This window comes from Manduca sexta, chromosome 17, assembly GCF_014839805.1.
Source record: "Manduca sexta isolate Smith_Timp_Sample1 chromosome 17, JHU_Msex_v1.0, whole genome shotgun sequence".
NCBI lineage: Eukaryota > Metazoa > Arthropoda > Insecta > Lepidoptera > Sphingidae > Manduca > Manduca sexta.
The window spans coordinates 11,811,274-11,837,601 of NC_051131.1; the positions used below are offsets into that span (position 1 = coordinate 11,811,274).

General features: G+C 35.3%; 2 protein-coding genes across 3 annotated transcripts in view; one reads left to right on the top strand and one right to left on the bottom strand.

Moving 5' to 3' along the window:
* Positions 1 to 879: 879 nt before the first annotated feature.
* Positions 880 to 2,161, top strand: LOC115454893. The gene is made up of 4 exons (XM_030183602.2): positions 880 to 1,099; positions 1,171 to 1,309; positions 1,550 to 1,699; positions 1,930 to 2,161. Exons 1-4 carry the CDS (start codon positions 1,026 to 1,028, stop codon positions 2,140 to 2,142), a joined length of 576 nt encoding a protein of 191 aa, XP_030039462.1. The 5' UTR covers positions 880 to 1,025; the 3' UTR covers positions 2,143 to 2,161.
* A 2,026-nt stretch (positions 2,162 to 4,187) lies between these two features.
* Positions 4,188 to 26,328, bottom strand: part of LOC115449355 (TRPL translocation defect protein 14) — a 34,656-nt gene continuing 12,515 nt past the window's right edge. For both annotated transcript variants that reach the window (XM_037439744.1, XM_030177139.2), the window contains 5 exons: positions 19,227 to 19,355; positions 14,949 to 15,085; positions 7,183 to 7,730; positions 6,733 to 6,923; positions 4,188 to 6,112 (listed from right to left, as the gene is read on the bottom strand). In XM_037439744.1, coding sequence (XP_037295641.1) covers positions 5,604 to 6,112; positions 6,733 to 6,923; positions 7,183 to 7,730; positions 14,949 to 15,085; positions 19,227 to 19,323 — 1,482 coding nt within the window. In that variant the 5' untranslated portion in view covers positions 19,324 to 19,355 and the 3' untranslated portion in view covers positions 4,188 to 5,603. The remainder of the gene's footprint in view (positions 6,113 to 6,732; positions 6,924 to 7,182; positions 7,731 to 14,948; positions 15,086 to 19,226; positions 19,356 to 26,328) is intronic.

Below are 26,328 nucleotides of genomic sequence, written 5' to 3' on the forward strand. Positions count from 1 at the left end.
AAAAGGTTATTATTTCAATCAACATTTATTAGTGTTACTTAATTCCTACCAATTCAAAAATTTTATTATAACGTGGGTATTCTTTTCGGCGTGTAACCAACATTACAAGTTTTTTGGAAAAATTACCATAAAACAAAATTCGTCACATCAATACGGTTTGTCAAAATTTTCGTCAAGCTGCGATTGACAACTATTTCCTATGATTTTCAAGATGCACTTTTCCATCCAGACGGATGAATTACGAAGTATTAAATATTCTGAGACCAACAATGTTAAATCACGGGCTAACTACATTTATTACACGTTACTAGACCATAGGTCTGTGGGGACGCGGTGAGCATCCGTCTGGGTACAATTAGGTACCGCCGTAATGCCACCAATAAATAAGCAGTACCTAGCATCGTTGAATTCCGGTTTGAAGGCATTGTGTCCATTTTGTTGACCATGCCATAAATGTGGTCATAAGATCCTTAAATGTCCAAAATTAAATATTATTAAAGACAATGTTAGACAGTATGCCGTGGTAATTACTGACAGATCTTGTGCTTGAAAGATCAGTATCCAAAGCCGACCATGAACTATAAAAAAATATCTTAGTTCAGTATTGGCAAATAACTTAGAATCCTCAAAAGTTGGGGGGACTTAAATGACATGAAGGAAAATTTAAAAGAGGTAATATATTTAAACAGAATTTAGGGCTAATAAGTAGAATAAAGCCTAGTAGATTTATATTTTAGACGATCTTTCTATAAAAAATCGGCAAATTTTCATTATAAGTTTATGTTTTGGGGTACAGCTGTTTTGCGATTATTTCAGTTATAAAGGGGATTTCAAAGGAAAGATCTGTCAACACTGTTAATCTTCTTGTTTTGTGTGGCCAAAGAGAATACAAATACTACGTGCTTGTCATTGTTCTGAGTACTACGTTGTGTGGCTGTCGTTTACTGCTGACAATTGTGTTGAAATATCAAATATTATTGATTTTGTTGATATAATAGTTTTAAAGGGTACTTTTAAAAAATATTATGAATGCGTTATTGGATTATGGATCTTCGTCATCCTCTAGCGAAAGTGAAGAAGAAGTTGTTGACAAAGAGAAGTTAGTATATTCCTTTTCAAACATGTTTCCGATGTTTACACAAAATACGTAATGATGTTATCAATTTCCAGATCTCCATCGGAAATTTCGAAACTGAAGCTTCCCAAGCCCGTGCTAGGAGAGAGTTCTTTACAAACCTCAGTGTTTTCGAATCCATTTGTCAAAGCAGAGCAGGAAAAGGCAGCTATTCTGGAGAAACATGTTAAAATGGTATATGTTGACTTTCTATCACTTTTCTTTTAGTTTGAGGTTATTGTAATTAATAATTTTATCTGTTATCCTTCCTTTAAAATAATTCATAATATCTGATAATAGCACAAAATTACTTTTTATGTTGAGATTTTCTAAAACCACCCCCATATATTTAAATGATTAGTATTTGAGAATATTAGGAAAGAATTATGTAGAATTGCACATACAATCGTCAAGTACATAGGCAGTGACTGTAAGGTTCCAGGCAAAGAAGATACCCAGATGATAAATGGCAAGAAGATATGCTGGAACCACAGGAAGGGACGCTGCAGGTTTGGGCACAACTGTAAATATGCACATGACACGGACATACAGAAGACATCTGATGAATTGGAGGCTGAGAAGCAGGTAGTGTGAAAATTAATATAGACAAAAAATGTTTAACTAGATCTCATCCTATGTTAGTCAAATAATAAATGTTAGCTTTTGTGGCATCTCTGATGGATCCTCTAGTTTGTTTGGATCTAGTTATGTATAGAAATGTATAAATCCTAATTATTATAAAGCTTCTAGGCCCCATTTTTTATATGAAGTATATTCGTAATATCTAAGCTCTAGTATTATAATTAATCTTACAGAAACTGAAAACAGTGGTATGTGAGGGTTCTGGCACCATGACTTCAGCACCACCGCCTCAACTCCAAGATCCAGCATCACCCACTGAAGATCCATGGGAAGGGAATACAGACAAGAAGAAACTCAAAAGGCCAGGGCTTCCACAAGGATTAATGCCTAACAAGAAAGTAATTAAGATGTACAAACAACAAAAACTTAAAGATATTAAAAAATAATAAAAAATTACTAAAATAATAAAAAGCTATATTATTTTTTGTTTGAATCATAGATTTATCGCGTAATATTAGGCACCCATGAAGTCTTGCTGTTTCTGTCCTGTGACCTTCCTACTCTATCAAGCACTAGCTTTTGCTTGGAGATCTGTTTGTGTGAAGAAGTTTTCTGGGATTAAAGTCTTGCTTTATATTTTTATATGATAAAACAGCACTCAGGATTACTGTAGCTATTAGTGAAAATAAAATAAAATCAGTTTAGTTGTTCGAGATTAGAGCGTTCAAACAAGTAAACTCATCTGGTTTATGTATAGAAATATATATTATACAGAAACAGTTTAAAGTTAGTTTTAACAACTGGTTGCCTACATGGGAGTAGTTCCAGTTAAATTGTATTATAATGCCAACATATATAAATGTGCATACCTGAGAATCCATCCTAGGTTAAGAGCTACTTGTTCAGTCAACCCATAGACGAGACTTAGGAATAAAGTCTACAAAAAGTTATGCTTCAAATTGGTGGAAAATCTAATGCCAGCAGCATCATCGGTATTGACAGCTAGTGCAGTCAGGGTATATATGTGGAATATAGATGTGAAGATTTTCTGACAGCAATTGTAAAACAACTATCTGTAGGAAAAATGCTATTATCTACAAAAGCCGAATTTTAGGATACGAGCAGCCAACAGCGGCGAAATAAAAAAATCATGATTCTTGAAATTTTGAGTGACACCCTACTTACACATTAAAATATAGGCCCGATGTGACTGATAAGGCGCGTTGGGGTAAGATCGTAGGAGGTATAACATCGTATAAATCAAATAACTCGTAACTGTGTTATAATTTTTGTTTTCGGACAACACTACCTGCGACCCCATCTTGTACCCTACGTTCCACTAGTTCACATGATTGAATCCGTCAAGTAAATAATGTTTACGGTGCTAACAAACAGAATATCGATGTTTTGTCGTTCCCTGGCAGATCCGGATTAACCCCATGCAAGAATTTGCCTAATTTTAATTGAGTATTTACTGTTTTCAATTAATTTTCTAGGTATATACTATCATAAAGGAAATAAATCTTGTGACTTGTTTATTGAAATTTGTCGAAACACGTATATTCCCCGAGATCCGATCTTTACCCATACAATTATTTGTCGTTAAAGAACGGATAAAAATCGTTCGATCTAGCACTTGTAAAATATTGCAAGTTTTTATCAAAATTTATACACGAAAACGTCTGAACTCAGTAATTGTGTATTTTTTTTTAGCTCCAGATGAATGGTCGATTTGGTTAATTTATTGTTTATTTACACGTGTCTGTACTATTTCTTCGAATACTTTTAAAAATATCGACAGTGTCACTTATGTGGGGTATGATCGTATGCCTAGAACTATTAAAAAAACAAAAGTTCGCTTCTAAAAATATCTTACGAAATTTATCAATTTTTTTGAATGTTTATAAATGAATATCTAGATCAGAATATGCTCTTTTTATGGATTTTAGAATCCCTGTATCATAGACGATTTTAGATAGTAGTCCGAACTATACCTGTGAAGGTCCTATCTTTCTCACACATTTCTAAAAGTATGGTACTTTTTAAAGCCCTATAAAACATTAACTGTTATATATAAGGGATTGAAAAAATATATACCATTTAGTATATTTAATAACATATAGCTAAGTTAATGATTCATTATGATAGCTCTTATAGAATTATTGTAAAAAAATAATTCGAGAAGACTGTTTAACACGTCGAAAAAGCGTCCGATTTTACCCCAACGCACCTTAGTTATCACGGGGAATCATTTAATTTCGGCGCAGTGTTTTAGACCGATTTCTTTAATTAGGTTATGATATGTAACGGCAATTAGCTAGCGGCAGAGTAGGGCTTGTGGTTTCACAGTAATATTTTCTTAATAGTCTATTATGGTTATATACTTACTCAAGTAGCTAACAATTAGTGAGGAAACATTTGTTTTGTACGTAGCTATGTCGCAGGTATTCTAGTTTCCATATTAATTCAAGGAAATAATAAAACACAAAAAATCTATGCACTTTTCTTTATTTAGAAACAATGCAGAAGTTGACAGACATATCGAGATTATTACGTCCAAATACAAAACAGTTGCACCTCTCCTGACATTTATCACGTTTAGCGTTTTCACAACATCAGCAATTCCAATTTAAGTTAATCCATGCATTGACAATAAAACAATTTTATCCGAGTGTTGGGTGCAACCGGTTCAGAAGTAATGTTGGCGTATAATTCACAGCCAACCTTCGCGCTAAGCACAGAGTTTTAAGCTCTATATTGCTCATAATAGCACAGCCATTAACGACGCTATGTAGTTAGGCGCTGGTGGTGCCAAATGCTGACAGTTCAAGCTAGCAGCACGTCGCAGACGCATGCCTCCTAAATAATGTAATACACTAACGGTGGCTTAAATACTTTTGTAAATTACATTTTTATATCTTCATGTGATAAGTACTAATTACATTAGCGAAAAAAAATGAACATCGACACCTACCTTCAAACGAGTCAAATATTTATCAATCAAAAATATCTCTTTAGTACATCAAATTCAACACTAAAAGGCCACTAAATGTAAAATTAGGGGACCATCGGCAGGTGTATCATTTTTGTACGTAAGGAACATTATTAAACATTTGGACCCCTAAAATTAACTTGAATGACAACATCGAAACATCTAAAAATTTCATTATACGATCTACAAATCAAATAGGTACTTAATTAAGTATATTATTTCATTTCTAATTAAGTAGTCGATATTTTCTAAATGAAAGAAATAAGTCTATAGTAAAATGCTATGTTAGGTATATCCAACCTAAACACAAACAAGATACTGTAACAATATTAACAAATACATTATTGCATTTCATTAAGTACTAAACGAGATTTATATGAAGTAAGTTATGCAACTCTTTAAATATAATACTGAAGCCAAATCTGAAGAAAATTACCCCTAAACAGATACAATTTCACACCACAGCTATTAAATATTCGTGTCATTCAACTTAGTGTATGACAATTGCGATGATTACTTACGGCTATTGAAGTATGGATAAATATTTTCAGTGTTGGCTCAGTTACAGTGTGAAGGCACAAACAATACAAACAGTTATATATGAAATTCAGTTCGTTACGCAAATATGTCTGTGGATACTTTATATATATTTAAAATACGTTGTAATCAAGGAATACTACAAAAATATATTTCATTTGGCAATCCATACGAACTGTGTGAATAAATACATTATGCAATAGCGTTTACATGACATCCTTTTATATATCGGCAATGAATAACACGATAGGTTCCGTTTCACAGATAAGTAGTCTTAAAAATACATTACAATCGATTTGGTGTATATTGAAATGTTACAAAGTGGAATTTTTATAAAAGTTATCATCTAATTACATAAATTAATACATTTAGAGTGTTTTATATCTTAACGGCGACCTTTTGAATCTTTGGTGAACCGAGATCGATCCTATGGCTCGCGTTGTAGTTGTCGAGCTCCGAGGCGTGCACGCCATGCCGGGGCGCGACGGCGACGGGGTGCTGGTCCTTGGGCCCGCGCCCGCTCATGTTCTGGTGACCGTTGAACTTCCTGCTCTCCGGCTTGTCGTAACCGTTGATCTTGTCGCCATCATGGCCATTCATTTTGCCTCCGCTGAACCCGTACATTTTATCACCACCGTGATGACCGTTCATTTTGTCACCTCCGTGGCCGTTCATTTTGTCACCGCCATGACCGTTCATTTTGTCACCGCCATGACCGTTCATTTTGTCACCGCCATGACCGTTCATTTTGTCACCGCCATGACCGTTCATTTTGTCACCGCCATGACCGTTCATTCTATCAACGCCGTGTCCGTTCATCTTGGCATGTCCGTATTTGTCAGCGTGCCCGTTGGTTTTGTCATCACTGTGACCATTTATTTTATGCCCTGATGAATCAAAAGAAAACCGTTTCGTTACTTCAACCGCTACGTCTCCCGACACACTGGCGCAATTGTTAGTCACGTATTAATATCTATACGTTAGCGTACACAATACTTTATAAATCTAAATCTTGGCAAGTCATTCCGTGTTAGTGGAATCGTCTGTTGAGCTAATGTCAGAGCACTTATGTCCCAGAATTACACGTTTGGAATCTGGAAAACACGTTCAGTATTTATTACGCTCGTATTGGGGACAAACTTTAGCTAACATACATCAAGTGCGTTACATCGACGGTGACGACAATAAACCAAAAAAAAAACTAACACCGAATGCATAAAACCTATGCGCTAATCAAAATAAACTAGGGTCTAATGTATACTAGGAGTTCTATGACACAATTACGCCAGTGTTCACACCACATCAAAACATGCACGGAAAAATGGTAACAAATTACAAGAGAGTGATCGTAAATCTGGTCACGTGGCGTCGGAACACGATCGCATCGGTAAACATTCGTCTGCAATTCCAATGCCACGTGAATTGGTTTTAGCAAAAAACGCAAGTGAAAACAAAAATAATCGTTCTGTATTGCTTGTATTAGCGGTATACTTGTAGATGTTCTTACCGTTGCAATCAGTGCCCGCATAGTACTTTTTTGACGTCTTCCAGTCTTCCTTTAAAGACAGATTGTACATGGAATATGCGTGGTCGCCGGTCACCTCCTTCTCTATCCTGAGGAACTTGGGCAATGATGCCAAAAGCGTATTTTGATCATACGCAGCGCTGTAAGTCTCGAGGAGGACTAAACCGCGGCACCTGAAATGTTACACAACCGAAATGAATTAAAACAATAAATACATAAAAATAAATAAAATTATATCAAATTAACTACATTACTACCATCTACTGTCTATATAATAAATACATACAATAATATATTACCTTCAATAGTAGATTGTAACATATCTCAAGGATAGATATAAATAAATATATACACAGAGGATAAATAAATAAAAAGAACAAATAGAATATGATTTATTGTTATACAGCAGTAATACAATGAGCAATATATCACCTGGGATGCGTGGGCTGCCTATAGATGTCCAACTGATAGTACTGGTTGTTGTAAATGAAGCAGCGACGTTTCTTGAAAATGGTGAAGTGAGCTTCGTCCCTCTGCGGGAGGAGGTTCAGGTAATCCCGATGCGTCAACTGAGTCCTGACCTCCACGGACTGGGTATTAGTGGGATGGAACTTCCTGATCGTGTGGATGTAGGACCAGTGGCCCTTCTGGCCGCGCTTGCGCAACCTGACTTGCGCCTTACGCACATCGCTATGCAAGTAGTTGTGTACAACGTCGAAGTCTTGGAAGGGCGGGAACTCCGAGTCGGGCGCGAGCGGCATCTTGACGAGGAACTTGCGTTTCTTGGAGTTGACGTTGAGCCGGTCGCCGGTGTCGATGCCGATCTTCTGGCACACGCACGCGATCAGCCGGTTCATCTTCTTGTCGAAGTCTGTGGAGTTGTCGATCACGTCGAAGTACGGGTGACCGACCCACGCGGCGGCCGCTTTGTAGTCCAAGTCGCGGGCGAGCTCCACGCCCTCTGACCGACATTGATGATCCTGTAACAATTCACGGTAAACATTAATTGAACCGTATTATACTTCGTTGTTTGACAATACTTATCAGCCATATTTTGTATATATATCAAGTTTGACACACATATTAAAATATGATAAATGTGTAACAATGATGAATGACTTGCACATCAAACATTCTTGACCTTCATAATTCAAAATAAGCAATACATTATCAATGAGAAATGAACATCACGAGTGTCATATCGAAGTGTTGATGTATAAATCTTATCGTATCACAATGTTCACAAGACACGACAATCATTCATGAATTGTTTTGGTCAACGTCTTGTATTTCTTAATTTACACTTTGTACACATGGTATACAGGCGGACATAATGCCATGGGCACTCTCTCCCAGTCAACCTTAGGGTGGTATAGAGAAGACGGGAGATAGGTGCACAATGAAAAAGAAAGAAAAACACATAATAAGAGCAATAATAAAACAGACGTATCACATAATTATAAAAGGTACCAAGTATTGATTAAGTACCTTTACCAAGTATTAAGATTACATTCTTGACTATTAGACTTTGTATTAACTAATTTCTTAAATAGATATTCTTTGTCGTGTATCGTAGATGTTGAGTACCCAAAAAAAATAGGCGAAAAACATTATCTGTACAATATTATTATTGATTCAAATAAAATTTAATGTTAATATATCATCACGATAAACATTGCGTAGAAATAAAAAAGAACAGTCACGATAATTAATGATGTATTTATTATACTGTATGTGCTCTGAAATAATTGCACAATAATTATAATAATAATATCAGCCCTGTATTATATACTTGCCCACTGCTGAGCACGGGCCTTCTCTACTACTGAGAGGGATTAGGCCTTATAGTCCACCACGATTGGTAGACTTCACACACCTTCGAAATTCCTATAGAGAACTTCTCAGATGTGCAGGTTTCCTCACGATGTTTTCTTTCACCGTTAAAGCGAACGATAAATTCACAAAGAATACACACATGATTTTAGAAAAGTCAGAGGTGTGTGCCCTTGGGATTTGAACCTGCGGACATTCGTCTTGGCAGTCCGTTCCACACCCAACTAGGCTATCGCCGCTTATTGCACAATAATTACGCTTTTTTAATTTTACACTCAAATCCGATTTGAAACTTATATGCCTTCTATGTAGTATAAAATTAAAAACCTAAGCGTAAAGAACTGAACTCGAGAGATCGATAGATAATTTGCAATGACTTCAAATTTCAAACATAGCAAAACGAGCAAGCCAAAATATTATTTGATACCGTAGTAATCGGGCTATTTTTGAGAATTGGGAGGCACTGCAGGGTTCTAGCTGGTAGGAGCTAATCTACGACCCTGAAAGAAGTCTGGGTTCTCCGAATCCTCGATAAGCACGAATAGCCACGATAACCTAACCTAACCTGCTACTCTGATGTTCACCCGGTTTTACCGAATCCATTCGAAAATTTTGCAAATTATTTTCCCGCGAATTAGTATATAACCAAAACAATTTGCCGCTTTATCTGCGAAATATTACACACGCTACATTGAACACGAGTCGACACGGAATTTCGAATTTCTGTTTGGATAATTAAACCTTTTTTAAACGTTTATTCCTTTGTATAGAAGTACGTGTAGTTCGCTTACTACCGGAGTCCATCTCATTTCTTGGAATATTATATTTTACGAAATGAAGTCCTACATTCGATTATCACCTTTTTAAATTTGATATTCATTTTATTTCTAAATTCTAAAAAACCAAAAGTTTATTACGTAAGTGACGATGATACTACAGTGTTCCAAAGCTGCTTGATGTAAAATTGGGTCTACCTAACCTAACAGAAAATATACAGTACCAAAAAACATATGTAGTACTCAACACATAGTATGAATATGAAACAAGTAAAATTGATAATTTTAATCTCCCTCGACCTCATGAATAATTCATGGGCATATAAATTGGAAGACTTGTCGCAGCATGAGGACATGGTTTTATTGATTAACGCAATTTACATAATGTCATGTGTGTAGGATGGCGGCGAAAACTTTTATGTTAACCGACAGCAATGATTGCTATATGGAGTTTGTGTTTAACTGCGTAGACTATTTTGTTATAAATGTGATATTAGAGTAGGTTTTTACTTTTGATTAGAGAAATTAGCATTCATTTATTTAAAATGTTACCATTTTTATATATTATCTAAATGGATTAGTCTTTATTCTAGTAATTTCATTAAGAGTATTTAATTTCAAAAACATAAGTTACAGAATTTTATTATTTACGCTGGCGTCTTTGGGGCTTCTTGCGGGAATTAAATACGATCATGCAATAACTCAATTCAATATCCATGCAATAATATCCGCCTACAAAGTTAATGCACGAAAAACTTTCATGAATGTTACCAACGCCTACCCTAACACAACTTACAACACATAACCTATAGACAAGCGTGTTCAACACCAGACATGACATTACCACGTGACACCCGAAACTTACAGTTATAACTGTCACATAAATATTGATCACGCTGCGAATTAGTGTCCAAACAATTACCATTTACAGTACTCCCAAATCGGCAACCAGGGTCGTTGACCGGGTCAGTCAAATTGCTGACGTCGCACCGTTAAAACATAAACACGGATAGAATTACATTATTACAATCACGTGTACTTTGTCACGGGAAATGCAATATTGCTTATGTGTCACGTTTCACGGCGCATGCACGTACATCATCCAATTACTATGTAACTTGTACTTATGTGGCAGTTTATGTGAGTGTCGCGTGTCGTGATACCAAGTTATGTGGCACTTGCCTTTGTTATTTGATCATTTATAGCGCTATGTTATAACACTATATCTAAGGCTGTAAGATAATAATCTAGATTAAATGTTGTAATATTTATCAGTCTTGGTTTTATTAAGAAATAATAAGTATGTTGGAGGGATCTATAAACGCTTGAAAGTTTGTGTAATGAAGCCACAGCTCGAGATCATCTTGTAATGCGATGTGTGGGAAGCATATCGACATATCGAACTCAAAGTCCCGTTTCAGTTCACTTGTTTTCGAAAAGAAAGCTTCTACAAACGTATGAATAATCCCGCTACAGATCATGCACTGGCACTAAACAAATAAGGCGATTATGAAACTGTATTTGATTGGCAAGGGAAGTCTATAATGATGCCCAATACGGGGCCATGTGTCATGAATTTGATTGTTATGATTTTAATAATGAATCATAACAAAATTTACTATACGCGGTACGCAAAAATTACGGTTATACTCATGTGTTATTTCATAATATTACGCCATGTTTTACGTAGACAATAAAATAAACACCTCTTCCATTCGAATAGTATTTCTGCAAAATAATGCCAATCGTCGTTTACTTATCTCATATCTGCAATAGTCAATTTCCGACAACCAAATAATCTACAACAGTAATCGTAAAATGAATTACGAAGTATATTTGCTCTAAATCATGTAACCAGTCAAAAACTTTGATTTTATATTGAATAATTTTTCGTAAGCCTATATTGCAAAGATATATTTTTTATAAAAATATTCTAATAAATAAGATAATAGATACACTTAATTCATATGCATTATTTTACATCAGAACTAAACTCAAGTCTAAGTAAAAGTTTGTTTTATTGTTTGCAGTCTGAGGCATTGCGGAAATGTCATTGACAAACTGATATTCCTACACCTGCATTCAACCTACAAATGTTTTGCAATCTGTTAGCGCGGTTTTATACCTCCGTTTTCACGGAATGAGGTTTTAATCGAGACAAATGAGCGGGCAGCAGCGACGCGGTTGCAATGTCGCTCGTGTGGTTTATTAATGGTCATTGTGCGCATGGCAATGACACAGTTGGGCGTTTCTCGTTTGAAAAGCGATGGCTATATTTAATTGAATGATTTGCCGTGATATACCAGGTAATATTGCTATAGTAGCTTTAAAGACTGACTGTGGACTGCTAACAAAACATTGACGCTATACGGATGCATTCAAAGTCTCCAACATTCATAAACGCTGAACCAAAAATACGGCAGATAGTTTCTTATGGCGCACGGAAGCTGTAGTTTTAATTCCTCAATCCAATATAAAAACTATAGTGTCCAAAATATTTGTATAACTACTGTTTCTGGAAAATTATAGCGTTTGTCAGACGCGCAACCAGCTCATCTCGTCATAAACTTTTATAAAACATCATCTCTCCTGTTACAATTACTAAAGTATAAATATAGTGAACTGTGAAACCTTCAGCAGTCACGCAAACAATCAAAATGCACCGATGATAAGCGACAGAGTGACAGAACTACAATGTCGCAGATGTCGCGATAAAACAATTCCGCCCGCGCTAATTTTAGCACCGCTTTCTTATTGTTCTAGTCGTCATCACGTGACCGTTGCAATATTTCACTGGTACCATTTATTTTACAGTACTTCAGGTTATAAATTAGGGTTTTTTTTTCTAGTCCATGGTCAGAGTAATGTAGTTTATAGTCATTACGATTATAGATGCCACATGAAAGTTGTGTAATTTCAATACATGTATTTTATTAATTAATGAATGTAATTTATATTATGATTTATATCTAAAATAAAAATATTATTATCGTTATAGCATGAATAGAATTTACATATTGTAATAATGAGGTAGGTATTCTACATTGTCTTATTGAATTGGAAGCCACAAGCTGTTATATCCACCCTCTGCGATTTAACAGTTATAAGGGACTCTATTTGAAAACCTGGAATGTTTTCCACAGTATGTGATCAAGAGTTACACCTTTTTGAATTCGGATTGTGACGTCATTTGACACGATACTATCTCGAGCGGAATATTTTTGATAGATTTCATTGTATGTTCATTCAAAAAACTTTCTCCGACCTATGTGACGCCTCGGGCAAGTTGCCGAGACATCCGCATGGATACATTACGTCTGATACCTAAATCTGAAAACCCTAGCAAGCTTTCGTAACGCGCTGTTCAAGTATTAAGCAATGTAACTTGGCGGGGAGGGGGGTCTTTTAAAACGTTACTATGCCTTACACGCGCAGGAGGGGAGGGGGTGGGGGGTCATACAACGCGTTATGTAACATTGTTTTTTTTTTTATTTTAAAATAATATAATAATAATAATATCAGCCCTGTATTATATACTTGCCCACTGCTGAGCACGGGCCTCTACTACTGAGAGGGATTAGGCCTTAGTCCACCACGCTAGCCTAGTGCGGATTGGTAGACTTCACACACCTTCGAAATTCCTATAGAGAACTTCTCGGGTGTGCAGGTTTTCTCACGATGATTTTCCTTCACCGTTAAAGCGAACGATAAATTCACAAAGAATACACACATGATTTTTTAGAAAAGTCAGAGGTGTGTGCCCTTGGGATTTGAACCTGCGGACATTCGTCTTGGCAGACCGTTCCACACCCAACTAGGCTATCGCCGCTTTTTAACAAACTTTTTAAAATAATAACAAATGTATTTTAGCGACTTTCTGGTAATTTGCGTGACATAATTGTGAATATTAAAAAAAAAATGTCGGCCATTACGGCGCGTTACATGGGGGATGGGAGGGTCAAAAATCTTCAAAAATTGCGTTACATAATACTTGAACGGCCCCTAACTGGGTATTTCGCAAGATTAGAGATGAGCTGATCCCCGTCATGTTTATTGTACATTACGTAAAGATTATGATAAGAAAAGTAATTCGTACACTTATTAAATATTATCTTAATTCTTTAGGCAATAAATTCCAAATTATGAGTGGCGCTTAAATTATTTTAAATGAAACCATTATTTTTCTTTGAGTATGATAAGAGCCTATCATACTCAAAGAAAAATAATGGTTTCATTTTTCAACAACATTGTATGTTGGTACTCGAGATAGTCTTAACGACTGCAACATTGTTGCTCATTGAGTTTGACTTGTTCATATCTTGAATAAAATAATTTAAACTGTTTTATGATGTTTTAAATACAGTTTTAGTCAACATTTTCATTTGTTTAATATGCTATCTTCAGTCTGTTTCAGGAAACCATCTTTTATTATTTAGTGGTGCCATTGGACACTATCAATAATGTATATTTTTCAATATTATACGTATCTAATTTTAAAACATCATACAAAATACACTCAATAAATAACTTTAAAATCTCTTGCTCAGAGAATATCTCTTCGATTTTTGAGATTACATCACATAAACTCTACACCATTACATAGTTTTGATGACGGCAGACCTTTACAAATGTATGACGTCATCACAAATTTCGCCAATCGAAACGATTTACGATCACGTGGTTTTCCAACTAAATTCATTTATGTATAAATTTAAAAATAAATTCATTTTACTTTGTTTTTTTGTAAGCTTGCTGTACTATGTTTTCTATTAACAAATACTTGAAATATAAATTAACCTATTTAAAAACCTAATCCACAAACAGTTTACTCGTCGTAAAAACATTAATTATCGTGAGTGCGATTAAATTGATATATTTTTATAATTATAGGTCAGTAATGCGATATTATCGCGGTTTACATATGTGGGTCATTTGCTAGCGAGAGATTTAAGACTCGCACGCACGGATTACTCGCGACAGCCACAAAACTAAACCTTGGTCGTGGATTACAGTTTTCATACATATATGAAACCGTCCAACATGTTTCTCGTTGGCGGTCCTCACACGTTACGATTCCAGCGTCAGGTGACAATTAGTGGCGATTATGTCTGTCGCAAGTCGCTCGTGTGCAGCGAACTGATCAAGCGTTAATCGAGTTGAATAGGGCGGGCACTCCCGACGACAAATTGTGTCTCGTCGGATTCGATAAAGTAAATAAATGTTAACTTCGGTCGTAGACGACGCGGATTAGTTAGATTCATTACATGCTTCGTCTCAGAGCTGGGCTTTATTTTAGACTTAGTAACATAGATTTAGACCTTATGTGGTGAGAATATAAATCATAAAATTTTATATTGCTGTAAAATCGTTATTTACATGAAGTATTTCTATAAAATTAAGCTATAATAATGGTGATCAACCTAATACGGGATACAATCAAATATGAACTTTAAAAAGGGAGCCGTAAAAGTACAAATTTCCAATACGTTATCTGACAAAGGCGGTACCAAAGAGCACATGCGCAAGTACTGGTAGATTGCCATATTTCTTACAATGTTTATACAAACATAGTAAAATATTTATACCAACCTCAGTCGAGTAGAAATCTTCAGCTCCGTTGGCGGCAGAGACCATGTGAACAATGTGGTTATATCTGTTGTCGCGCAGCTCCACGTTGTTCCACCCGTTAGAAGCCATTATCGCTTCCCATTTCTCTTTTGGTATAACTGCAAACGAAAAATACTTTAATGAGTAATCTTTAATAACAATTATAATTATAGCTAATGGCAATTTCTATCAATTCTACCACTTTAATGAAGAGGGATAAGAGTAAGACAGTACCTACTACTATCAGGAATATCTATTGGATACCACCGATGGACTAAGGTAGGGTAATATTAATTTATAAGTATTCCTTAAGGAGACTTTTTAACCTATAACCAACGACAATAAGGCCATAGAGATTACCCTAAACTCACTTTAGGTTACTTAAATATTATCGAATGTAATTATATATTTCAATAAACTGCTCACAAACTCATATTGATGTTGTTATAATCAAAGCACCGCAAATTATTATCTACAATGTATAATTAGGGGCAGACCCGCGTCCGGCCTACATAGCAACCGCGGTCCAACACAAAAAGCGTGCTGGAAAACCCCCCATGACTCACACGTTTGCATCGCAGTTATAGACGACTGTTTTCACTCGGTTTATTGTATTGATAAGTGCGGCAATTGTAGCCTGCAGATACCACATTGGCCAACAGTTTTATTGCAATATATTTTTAAAAAGCAATAACATTAGTCCTAGGATGCTTTGTGGGTGAGCAGATATGCATTTAGTAGAGCTATGTTAATGATATAGGGGCGAGATCATGGCCAAAATAAGATCGGAACAGATGTATTTTTCATACATATTTTATTGCTCGAATTGGGAATTAATCTGAAAATCTCGCACCGGTTACAGTCTGATAACATCATCACTAGGCCATTATGTCGGTGTGATAATTTAAAACATTGGTATTTAATAACCTGTAACCACAGAACAGATCATAATATAATCTAGAAGCCAGTTGTTACCATGGACACCCTTAGGGGTAATACCCACCGCTAAGATTGCCTAACCACATGATTATTACAAGTGCGATAGAACAAGGCTTAATTAAGCGGTCACGGTAAATAAATTATAATTGATTAAACACATTTGTTTATCACAGTTGGGTCGAAAAATCTACTACAATATTTTAATATTGAACAAATACGTCAAAATCATATATTAATTAGTCATATATGTTTGAGATACTTATCATTATCACCCGTGTTTCCTAAACCGATGTTCCCGAACATTGACAATTCATTTACCATCAGGTTATAACAGTCAGTCAGTCAGTGGATAACCACTTGCTCGTTTTCCAATCCACATATAAAAAAATATACATCTAGATTCGAGTTCAACTTAACCGTCATGCTGAAATGTATTAAATCGTACGTAACAACTCCATCATTTATTACCATTTCGATCAATTATTTTTGAACCCGTCATGACTTGTCAAACAGCTACGCGTGTGACGGAAAAATAACCTTATTATGTAGTATATAAGGTTATAATCCCGTGACACACGCAAATGTCATGTAGCTGTCTTGGCTCGCCGGCGAGCCACGAGAGACCAAGAGTTAAGGTCGGTTACACAATCGATCTGTTCGTCAATTATGTAAAATAAATAGGTAAATTTACAATTACGAGACCTCCACATGCAATATAGGTATTTGTCTTATTCCACCTCCCCTACCGCGCTTTAGAACACTTTTATCATGTCACAGTTCAATCTATTTTATTTTTGTGACCGGTTCCCTGTGTGCCATAATTGCTCTTTCGGGGAAGTTAATCCCGGAGAAATTGAACATACAGAGCGTACCCTAACTACAAAATCGGTTTGAATACGTTCCGATCGATAACATCCTATAACTTGTTTATTACATTGCCACGAAACCAAAAGAACTATATATTAGTACCTACACATAAAATTACGAAGTTATATTTTTTTATTATTTCCGAAGGTTGACTAGCTATCGATAACTCCCTGATGGAAGTGGTTACCGTTACCTTAAGACGTCAGCAATGGACATAGCTAAGCCGCTGCGTACTGTACAAACTTTTTAAACCTCATAAAAGAAGTTCATTCTAGCGTGAACATGTACGTGGTAAACATGATCTCTGGAAACAGGGCTGGCAGTGGTGCAGCTGGCCAAACATTGTGGCCTCCTACGTCTGCCTTACTCCTGTCAGTTTAAACCATCCGAAAACAATAACTGACGCGGATCCGAGCTAACTTCGGATGGGTCATCGACGTCAGCCATACCTATCTCATTTACATTTTATCAAACGAAAGTAATTGAAACTTCGTACACGTTCATGTGGAAACCGAATAATTTATTCTGTCTGAATATTGAACTGCATCAACATTATTATTTCAAGTGTTTTACATTGTCGGATAGTAACATCGATAGTATTTAAAATTCACTTATTGATTTTTAATTGGCCAATCTATAAAATGATTACCTTTATCTAAACATAAAATAAAATTGTATCAGGCCGATGCCACATATTTAAGAAAAACCAATATGGTGGTGTTTATTAGAATTTTTGTCTATATGTTTGTACACGCATCACGCAAAAGGAATGCAGTTTTCACGAAGTATTGCTAGTAGTCTAACTAAAAATATAGGCTCTATTTTATTACGGAAAAAATAAACCGTGTCTTTTATCCACGAAAATGTATATCACGCGGACGGAGCCGCAATCATAAACCGGTCGATTATATAATAAAAATAAATAAACGATAACACACTAACACGTGACATATTTCGTTATTTAAGTACACAAACCTACTAAGATACGCATATCAAATGTAACATGTTGAAAACAAACGCAAATTTCAATAACATAACAGATCCGTGGCGTAGCGGACAATGAGTCTACTATGAAACTATTGGGTGTAAGTTCTTACCCGCACAGAGACGAAAGTTTGTATATCTTTCTTTTGGTAAACAATACACATATTAATATTTCAGATATTACAAATCAACCTTAGATCACGAATCTGACATCCACGTAATATGAGACAGGACTACGTGAGTTTTTATTTTAAAACTATGTCATAAGGATAATGAATCGCGCCATAAAATCTGAGGCCTTATTTTACTTATACAGACAGGTGGATACTTCATTCGAAATAAGGAAAATACAGTTAAACTGAAGAAACTCGAAAGATGTCACGAGTGGGAATTTACCTTTATTAATGATAAGCACATTTAAAATATAATCGTATCATACAAAAGATAGTATTATGTACCTACTTGCAGCTGCGCTTGTGAGTAAACTGATAAAAAAAATTATTTTTAGAACTAACAAAATTTTATTAAACTTTTAACTCTTTCACATACAAGTTTTTAGACACGAAAATGCAGTGCTGTAACGTTTATATCGAGAAAAGTCATCAAACAAAAAAACAAGTAATATACTAAACAGTAAAGAATAAATTATAACAGAAATTAACCAGCACAAATAATCCTAATATAACAATTGCCTAACACAAACCTGATCTGACACTGCAATATGTCGAGGTAATGCAAATATTGAACAGGAGTAATAACATCCAGTCGGAACGGACATATCCGATACAATAAATGGACCATAATTGCTGCGTAATTAATATAATGACATCACTATCTGTAATATATGTATTCTGTAATATGACCAGCATTACTTGTTTGTGTTATATCAATAAATTATTCAGCGATTACGGAACTCTTCATTGAGCATCTAAATTGCTATTATAATGAAACCGTGGACAAGTTCATAAAACAAAGAATTATGTTTAAATGGATAATCCCAATGAATATCTTCTTAGATAATAAATATGAACTTTAAAATTTGTTCGATGAACCTCAGGAACCCGAAGTCGGGTGGAATGTAAACAGATTTACTTAGCACTTCGGCCACCATCAATTACGTAGCATGTAGAACTCATCAACCCTAACAAGGTTGGCGACTCACAGATTTCAATTTTGTTTTTCACTGTTGACTCTGACGTCAACATCAGGTGAATCACATGATCATTAGTCATCTCTAAAGCAGGGTTTAGACTAACAAGAAAACTTGCACAAGTCGACTTCCGCAAGTAATTTTTACCATGTAAACAGTCACAGCAAGCGGATTTCTACAAATTTTGAAGCTAGCAGGGCTTGCGGCGAGTCTTCCCATCGAATGGTAGAAATATTGTCGTTATTATCAACGCATCTGAAAGTTCTTGGACAATAATTGGCTGGAAGAACTTGCTTAACATAGTATAAAACACGACTTACATGCACTTGCGTCCATGGCACCTCTATCGCATATAATGAGACAGTTCCTCTGGCTGGTCCTGCCGAGCTCGAAGAATGTGTTCTCGATTTGGATCATGGTTTTGAGAAGGTTCTCTTGGAACTTCGTCGCTGTAACAATGAAATAATATTTTTTAAATACAGTTTTTAATTGGTAATTTGGTCAAATGTCGAAAGTAATTAAAATTGTTTACAGTTTAGTACATCAGAGTACGGAGCATAATTACAATCCAATTGAAAGTTACACAAATGGAGAGGTATCTTACTTTTGAAAAATATTGACAAATATTAACAAATATAAATAAAAGATCTATTTGCGTTTCTCAAATTTCTTAGAGCGCGATTAAATAACAATAATATAATAACTGAACTCATTTTTATGATTCGTATAAATATACTTTTTGGTTTATCTTATCTTATTTTTTACTATAATATAAAAGCGAATGCTTGTGAAAATTTGAATGTTAACGCAGAGACAGCTAATCAGATTTAGATGAAATTTGGCACACGGATGAAATATGTCCTGGTACATAAGCAATTACTTAGGCAACTTTCTATCCCCGTAATTTGTTGCTTTGGAAAATAATGGATTTTTTAAAATACATAGCTAATTTAGGTGGCGCTATAAATCGCTAGCGTTTAGAGACTTTCGTTGCGGACAGGGTTTTATTCGCGGGGGAAGTCGCGAGCACCACATAGTACACTTCACAATACGCCTTCTTTTTAACATTAAGTAAACTAAGTGGTTAGTAGACTTGCTAGTTGACCAGAGCGTTGGTTTAGTATTTCTAAAAGTTTTTGCTACTTAATATCCTTCTATCTTAACGCATCACTACTTATCCGTCATGCTAAGTAATTTATTCATTATCAGACGTCCCACTTGATAATTTCCTTTAAGTCTACAAAATAGTGGTCATTTATCTATAAAAACCGCTGTTCAATTACGCACTCTAATTATATCGCAATACATTGATAACAATACGAATAAGATATGTAACAACGGGACTGCAACGAGAGTAATATTTCATTTCAATGCAAGGTCAATTACCGCCAATTAGTATAAGAATAGTAATTATATGCCCATAAAAATGACCGTAAATACTAATAAAAGTTAACTGTGTATGCGTTTCATTTAACTACTGACAACTCTACATTATTTATTTTTAGAAAAAAAATGGTTCATGAGAATTTCAATACATTCCTATCCCTAAAGTATCTATATTGCTCTGTACCGAATCTATGTGTGTCCGTTAATATGAATTATAGCTTGCTTAAAGAGCGGAGAAAGACAGCGGATGGCAACCCATATTAGAGAGCACTCTGTAAGAATTCCAAAAGCTTGTGATGTTTATCGACCTGTACGTGGAAGTATACTGATCCCCGTTTAATCTAAAAACAAGCTCATAGCTAGATAAGGAACAATTTGATATATTAACATACGAATGATTTACAGTTACAACCATGTTATTCGTGCTGTTTGCTAGGTCTCCCTATAATACATTTGGTCTGCACTAGAACAGGTTGGTGAACGAATGGATCAGTTACACTTTATAAATACACTTAATAGATGTCGTTTCTGGTTCGACGACTGCTGCCCTTTGGTTTAATCGGGACAGACGGTATAACAAGTTTTAAGATACCAAAGGAGTTTTCTGATCAAGAAATTTCTTGAAATGCCCGTTGCCAGTCGATAAGAGCACTGTGTAAAAGCAAAAACGAGTTACAGCGAGCCACCTTTCAATCTACATATTGCGACAGCGACAGATGCATTTCCATAACCGAATCTTCTAACCAGGAAAAGACACCGACACAAGACGACAACTAAGATCTTTCTACAAATTGTTTTATTACTGTCTTCAAAGTAGATGAGGATGTCGTTAAATATAGCGCGTGCAACGTTTAACTGAGCGGTCTCCAACATTGTAATAACTCTCATTAAAATTAATGACTTTATGCATAAAACGACGTGTGACACTGTATCTATTTACATAGTCAAGCAGACAATATCACTGTATCGGCGACATTAGATTGTGCGTAGACATCGTTTGCGGTTAGATTTGGCCGCATGTTTGACTATGTACCTAGAATATTGACTGATATTGTAACCCAAATGGACATGAGTTGTGTAAATAATATTAGGTACACATATTTCTCGTTCTAAACTTTGATAAAAAGAAGTTAGAAAGGAATAAATATATATTTTTTTATATTCCTAGAATCTAAAGTCACTATTAGAAAGACAGTTTCAAATGATGTAATATGAAGGTAGATAAAAAACAGTAACACGGAATAGTCACGATAAAAACCATCACGATATTGTCATCGATTCTAATAAAGAAAAGTAATAAAAATTCAATCAGTGACCTAGTTTAAAGATGGAATAACATCGAGTCCATTTAATGAGATTTTGTTATATTTGCGAAACTTGTGGATAGAGAAATTATAATGGATTGTAATTCTAAAAATATCTCAGTTGACCGCAGTTTGAAGAAGGCTGTTATATATCAGAAATAGCAAATAACAATATACAACACCAATCTAAAACTACATTACGAGCAACCTAGGGTGCAATTTCTTGAAATGAAGCCAACTTTTGTTATCTTTATGTAGTTGCCGAGAAGGGCGCTGACGAATATATCTCGTATGGTCATTGTAGGTATAGTTAGTGAAAAAAAAAATGAAATAATGCAGCTTTAATCTGAGTTCGCTCGTAACAGATATGGTATATTTCTGCATATTATGCAGCAATATATTATGCTGCAAGTCTATCAAAATAAATTGATTCCGCCAAGTGTCTTTAATTAACCGCTCAATCCTGGGATCTTAATTTATAGCGTTACGTCATAAAAATGATTTAATACAACGAATGTATCCTGGAATAGTAATACATTGAATTTACTTTATTTATTTAACATATTATAACCACAAATACCATACAGTAGATTACCACAAATCGGTTAATTAGTTAACTTTATTTTATACACCACACAAATAATAAACAAAGAACTCAATTGGAGCAGTTAATATGCCTATGATGCAAAGTTCTATCATACAAAGAGAGAATATTTTCTTCTTCAACCTAAAAACGAGGGGATTTTAAGATTTAAAGTATGCCCCAACGGAATCCCAATAAAGCTGCATACGTTTGAACGGATAAGGAGTTATCAAGCAATATTCCAGTTTATATTCTGGTTCTACGAGTTCTGCTTGCTCATGCACACGCACGTAATGCAATGTTTGGAAAGTCAGAATACCATGGTTGGAGCACTACACACTTATGTTACAACAACTTTCTCAATTACGTATTATACTTCAGGAAATAATGACCAAAAGTACTTTATCAGTTAGGGATCAATATCTACTTCCATCTATTTCACTCGTGTGGAGTCAGCGTAACACACGTTTCTTTACACATGGAGCAAAATAGATTTGATTAGTCCTAAGGTCCGGCCGCTTCCTAAGTATTAATCAAGCAGAATGTCATTTATGCCCTTTGAGGGATCTAATCCCGCGGCAAGTCGTGTCCGATTAACCAACATAAACTTTTACTTAGGAAACGAGTCAATACTTTTGAGTTCTGCATCTCCTCTGATTTTTGCTTATAAACGCAACCTTTAGACAAAGAAGACGATAAGTACTTCGACAATTACTAAAATAAATAAAAAAACATTGATGAAATAATGTCTGGAACTGCGTCTGGCAATGAGGTTATGGATGCTATAATAGTTCCCCAATGTGCACACAGTCAAATAAATGCAGTCATTGTCTACGCTGTGTTTGCAACTCCAGGGGAACACGTGCCAAGGAAGGCGAGAGTTGATTTATTGCTAAGTATTCCATTCATAATGTGTTATTAAGATTTAATGCAAATGTTTTGCAAGCGGACATTACACATTCGTCATAAACATAGTTTTTGTTTAGACGCGGACCCCATTACAAATAATTTCAAGAGCTTTAATATAATAAAATCCCACATTCGTTCCAATGGGATTAATTTAATTTGGCACTTCAATAGAAAATTTCAAATACCGAGATAAATGTAACTACATAAAACCATTTAAAGTGACAAATTGTTTAGTGTTTTGGCAAATATTGTCTCGCCGATTTTAACTGTTTCAAATTATTTTTCAACAGCTCGTGTCACATGACGGGGAGCCAATTCTACGATTGATACATCCGACGACACGGAATATACATTATCACATACAAATTACTGTTAATGACCCCCATACATACAAAAAAAAGTGCGAGATCGTGCTTCATGTCAAATGACGCCTCGATCAATTTTAGTTACTACAAACATATATCCCTAAATTATAGCTAGAATAATGGCAGATATGACTCCACTAGCCTATTAAGTAAACTAGTAACATTTCGAGGGTATTCCGGCGCGTGCCGGTAGTTACACGCTGTTAGTGATGTTCTCGGCTTACGGAGTTGCAACGCGAGTAATTCATCACAACTGTTGTATCATTAATGCACGCTAATTATGTATCTGGTAGGATCCTGTTAGCGTAAGACGACTCGAGCGTGTCCACGTCATGTTTTGTAAATCGCATTGAACTGATTCGTTTCGTAACACATTCGAAATATGCTAATATTATGTTTCCAAACGAATAATCGTTTCATGCATTAGTTTTAACTTACTAATTCGAGCAGACGTACGTTTGCGGATGTATAAATAATCATTTTTAGGAGCCAGGAAGACTGAAATAGCCTGAACGTACGCGATTCCATGTACGAGAAGGTCGGTGGCGCGGGTGCTTTATTTTAAAAATTTGCGCGAAAATATTTTTGAATCGCAGCTGGGACGATGCGACAGCCAAGACAATCACTCTCATCTCGCTTTATTTCGAGCCACTTGCCAACGATCCCGTAGCATTTATCGGAATAAATGCACGTGCTACTTTATTTTTTTTTTATGTCAAGCTTACTAATAACGCATCAGGAAAAACCGGAACTGGGCTCACAAAAACTAGATAAAACGAATGGACGACTATGAAAATTTAAGAGTTGTGACGTTGGAAGACCGCCTTTACGACGACACAAATGATTTACGAGGCACTGAAAAAATGTGTACGTGACGACGCAGCTGGGGCGAGCCAAAAAAATTGCAATACTTATAAGTAAATCTGCACAAATCTTTGCGATAATATAAGTCTCTCTAAAATTATCATTTCAATTAAAGTCTGTTTAAAACCTTTTGTGCTACGCGGACGCCCGCATGGGATTTTCTTGAAACGATAAAGTAAAATTAATAAGTTTTGAATAAGGTAAGAAAACTTCTTGGTAAATTTGTCCTTAAAAGAATGTGGTTTAGGTATGCAAAAAAACGTAGCAAAAATGCAATTTGTCAACTGCAAAGATAAACCATTTACACAAGGAAACAATGTTGAAAATCCAATTTCCTTCTTTTAACAAAAACGAATGAGGTTTTTTTTTGTATACAACGAAATTACGATTGAATTGCTAAAGGTCTCGCTCGTTCATACTCCGTACCATGGACCGTAGGGTGTTTAAGACTATTTGAAATTCAGCGTTCTATTTAATGTACGATAGCATCATATCTAGTAACAACATTTTTTCCGTAAGTTAAATAGAAAAATAAAATGGCGCGTGTAGTAGACGATATCGTATCAGAGAAAGCCGGTTCGAATTGGTTAATGTTTTGAGGACCCGCGCGACGCGACGACAGGTCGCGACAAATGTTATCTGCGGATATTAAAGTCTGTGCAAACTTTGATGTGTCGATGACATTATATAACCCTGCTAGATATAAAATTACTTATCTATACATATATTCTTCGACTTCTTAAATATTTATTCAAACATTACATATAAATCGTGATCTCACACTTTCCGAGATTTGACGCTCATTCATGTTTGCTTTCCCCCTGCCGTGACAGAAGTATCAGAAATATAATTAATGAGAAGAGTGGCACTAAATATATAATAATTAATATAAGCTGTTAGAACAGTGCCATCGGGCGCAAATATTCCCAAGGCGGTGGATGTCAAGGTTGGCTGTAAAACTACGTAAGCCGAAACTTTATTAAAACATAGAAACATGATTGAATTTGTGTAGACAGCAAAATATTAAAAAAAATAGAAAATTGAAACAATTAAAAAAAAAAACAATGACTAAAATAGGATTGAAGCCATAGTATTCATGCACGGGAATTTAAAGAGAAATCTTAATATCTCCGTTGACCTGTCAAGGATTAGAATACTTTGGACAATAAAATACTGTACTGAGGTACGTAAAGACAGGTAGATGTAGATAACGAAACGGTTTATATTTTTATCGCGTGTTTTGTTTCGACGTAAAATGATTGTCGAATGACGTGCACAATACAAATTTACTTTATTCAACGTCAAGCTAGTGACAATATAAAGAAAATATTTATTTAGACAAAATTGGCGACGCCGAATTGTAGTCTAGTTGGCTTTTATATTTATTCAAGTAATTCATAAACAAATTTTAATTTCTAAATCGTGTATACGATATTATCTCGCATTAATTTATTGTGTACCCTGAAATATTAACACATGGGTATTACCAATTCACTACACCATAGATGTAGTTTATCATTATTAATTTTAATAAAAAGTCACACACATTACGTAATTTACAAGAGACTTTTGTGTAGCCAAAGCATTAGCAAAGTGCTAAATTTTAACTAAAAATATTTTGAATAAATTTTACGGCGCACATTTTATAAATTCTGCGTTACATTTGGAATCACGCGCTGGCGTGTTTTTTTATACAATAGCCTACAAGCTTGAAAGTTGGCAACGTTCACACATGGACATTGACCAACACGCCTCCAGTGACGTCAGCTATTGAAAGGTTGGTCATGACGATCATTCACAATGCAAGTTCAGTGACAGTAATGACAATAACTAGACATCCGTGACAGCTGAAGAAAATCTTAAAGAACTTGTTAAAATAGACACTGGTGTATTATTTTACAAAAATCTTATTATAAGCCGGGTGCTGTGTGGTTAAATACGGTTACTGGCAAGTTCCCAAACTGCGCACCTAACTACTGTTCATTGTATAATGAACGGTATTAAAAAAGAC

Excerpts from the sequence above, each read along its gene's own strand:
- LOC115454893 (XM_030183602.2), top strand. The coding sequence starts at position 1,026 with ATGAATGCGTTATTGGATTATGGATCTTCGTCATCCTCTAGCGAAAGT. Across the intron at positions 1,310-1,549 it reads TGGAGAAACATGTTAAAATG|GTTCCAGGCAAAGAAGATAC; the intron begins GTATATGTTGAC and ends AGTGACTGTAAG. Across the intron at positions 1,700-1,929 it reads AATTGGAGGCTGAGAAGCAG|AAACTGAAAACAGTGGTATG; the intron begins GTAGTGTGAAAA and ends TTAATCTTACAG.